Genomic DNA, 2,117 nt, shown 5'->3' on the forward strand with positions numbered 1-2,117 from the left:
AAGAGTGGAAAGAATGTGTTTACCTGATCTCCCTCATCCACATGCCATTCCTGATTACCCTAGTGGGTGAAGAGAGAAATAAAAATTAGCATGTTTATCCCACTTTTAAATTCATTTAACAAGAACTCATTTACCCTCTCCCAATTTAAATTCGTAATAATGCCGTAACCTTTCGGAGCTGGTTATTACCCACGTCTTCCCAGATCTTTCTGCTAAAGACGCTTTCCCTCCAAATGCTCCTGAGCCCTCTGGGAACTTGACAATTTGTCAGGCAGTCAACAAATTCCGGTGATCCCACACTGCTGCACGGGCCCGGTGGGTGCTAGGTGCTCTCCCGGCGAAGGGAGGGGAAAGAATCAAGTCTCCTCTCTTTGGTGGTGTCTTCAGTTCCATTAATTTGCCTTCCAGACTTTTGCTCTTTCACTTACCGATGACCCTTCCCTGTGTCCCATTTCCCACCCCGGGGGGGCCCATCAGGGACTCACTGGTTCTCCGCTCTCTCCTCCTGTCTCCAGGGGTCGCTGAGCTAACTCTCAAGCTGGTGTGCGCGGTGGCGGAGCAGTGGCCGCCCAAGAGCTGGAGTCACCATGGCGGCCGGAGTCGCAGCCTGGCTGCCTTTCGCGCGGGCTGCGGCCATCGGGTGGATGCCAGTGGCCAACTGCCCCATGCCCCTCGCCCCGGCGGACAAGAACAAGCGGCAGGATGAACTGATCGTCCTCAACGTGAGCGGGCGGAGGTTCCAGACGTGGCGGACCACGCTGGAGCGCTACCCGGACACACTGCTGGGCAGCACGGAGAAGGAGTTCTTCTTCAACGAGGACACCAAGGAGTACTTCTTTGACCGGGACCCAGAAGTGTTCCGCTGCGTCCTCAACTTCTACCGCACGGGCAAGCTGCACTACCCCCGCTACGAGTGCATCTCCGCCTACGACGACGAGCTGGCTTTCTATGGCATCCTGCCCGAGATCATTGGCGACTGCTGCTACGAGGAGTACAAGGACCGCAAGAGGGAGAACGCCGAGCGGCTCATGGACGACAACGACTCGGAGAACAACCAGGAGTCCACGCCCTCCCTCAGCTTCCGCCAGACCATGTGGCGGGCCTTCGAGAACCCGCACACCAGCACGCTGGCCTTGGTCTTCTACTACGTGACTGGCTTCTTCATTGCCGTCTCGGTCATCACCAACGTGGTGGAGACGGTGCCGTGTGGCACGGTGCCTGGGAGCAAGGAGCTGCCGTGTGGCGAACGCTACTCGGTGGCCTTCTTTTGTCTGGACACCGCGTGCGTCATGATCTTCACGGTGGAGTACCTCCTCCGGCTCTTCGCGGCGCCCAGCCGCTACCGCTTCATCCGCAGCGTGATGAGCATCATCGACGTGGTGGCCATCATGCCCTACTACATCGGCCTGGTAATGACCAACAATGAGGACGTGTCGGGCGCCTTCGTCACGCTTCGGGTCTTCCGCGTCTTCAGGATCTTCAAGTTCTCCCGCCACTCCCAGGGCTTGCGGATCCTGGGCTACACCCTGAAGAGCTGTGCCTCTGAGCTCGGCTTCCTCCTCTTCTCCCTCACCATGGCCATCATCATCTTTGCCACTGTGATGTTTTATGCCGAGAAGGGCTCCTCCGCCAGCAAGTTCACGAGCATCCCCGCCTCTTTTTGGTACACCATCGTCACCATGACCACACTGGGGTAAGTCCTGCTCTGTTGGACTGGAGAAGGGCGGAGGTTGGATTGACGACGACGCTTTGGATGGTATCAGGATTGGGCAGAGGAGGATGGAGTCACTTCTCCAAGTTGTAGGAGCAAGGGAAGCCCCTCATCAGAAGAGGAAGGCACGTGAATGATTTGTTTGGGGAGGACAGAAGTCTCGGAATTGAGTTTTCTTTTTGCGGGGGGCATGTATTTTACAAAACATGGAAAATTAAATCACCATTTATTTTTTTCAGCCATGCCTTCTGTGTATGTGTGTGTGGTGAGGGAGAGGTGAGTGGTGATTGCTGCATGCTTATATGCATCTTGTGCTTGCAAGGGCTGCCTTGAGGAGAAAAACAGTGTAGCAGGAAGGAAGAAGGCAGTGAGAAGTTCAGCGAGTGTTGTCAGGAAGGTACAGATT

General features: G+C 55.6%; 1 protein-coding gene across 1 annotated transcript; it reads left to right on the top strand.

The window, feature by feature from the left end:
• The first annotated feature begins 526 nt into the window (after positions 1 to 526).
• LOC103086217 (potassium voltage-gated channel subfamily D member 3) lies at positions 527 to 1,697 on the top strand. The gene has a single exon (XM_007467345.1). The coding sequence runs from the start codon at positions 588 to 590 to the stop codon at positions 1,695 to 1,697; it is 1,110 nt and encodes a 369-aa protein (XP_007467407.1). The 5' UTR covers positions 527 to 587.
• The last annotated feature ends 420 nt before the right edge of the window (positions 1,698 to 2,117 follow it).

Source organism: Lipotes vexillifer, unplaced genomic scaffold (genome assembly GCF_000442215.2).
Source record: "Lipotes vexillifer unplaced genomic scaffold, Lipotes_vexillifer_v1.1 scaffold1453, whole genome shotgun sequence".
NCBI classification, from domain to species: Eukaryota; Metazoa; Chordata; class Mammalia; order Artiodactyla; family Lipotidae; genus Lipotes; species Lipotes vexillifer.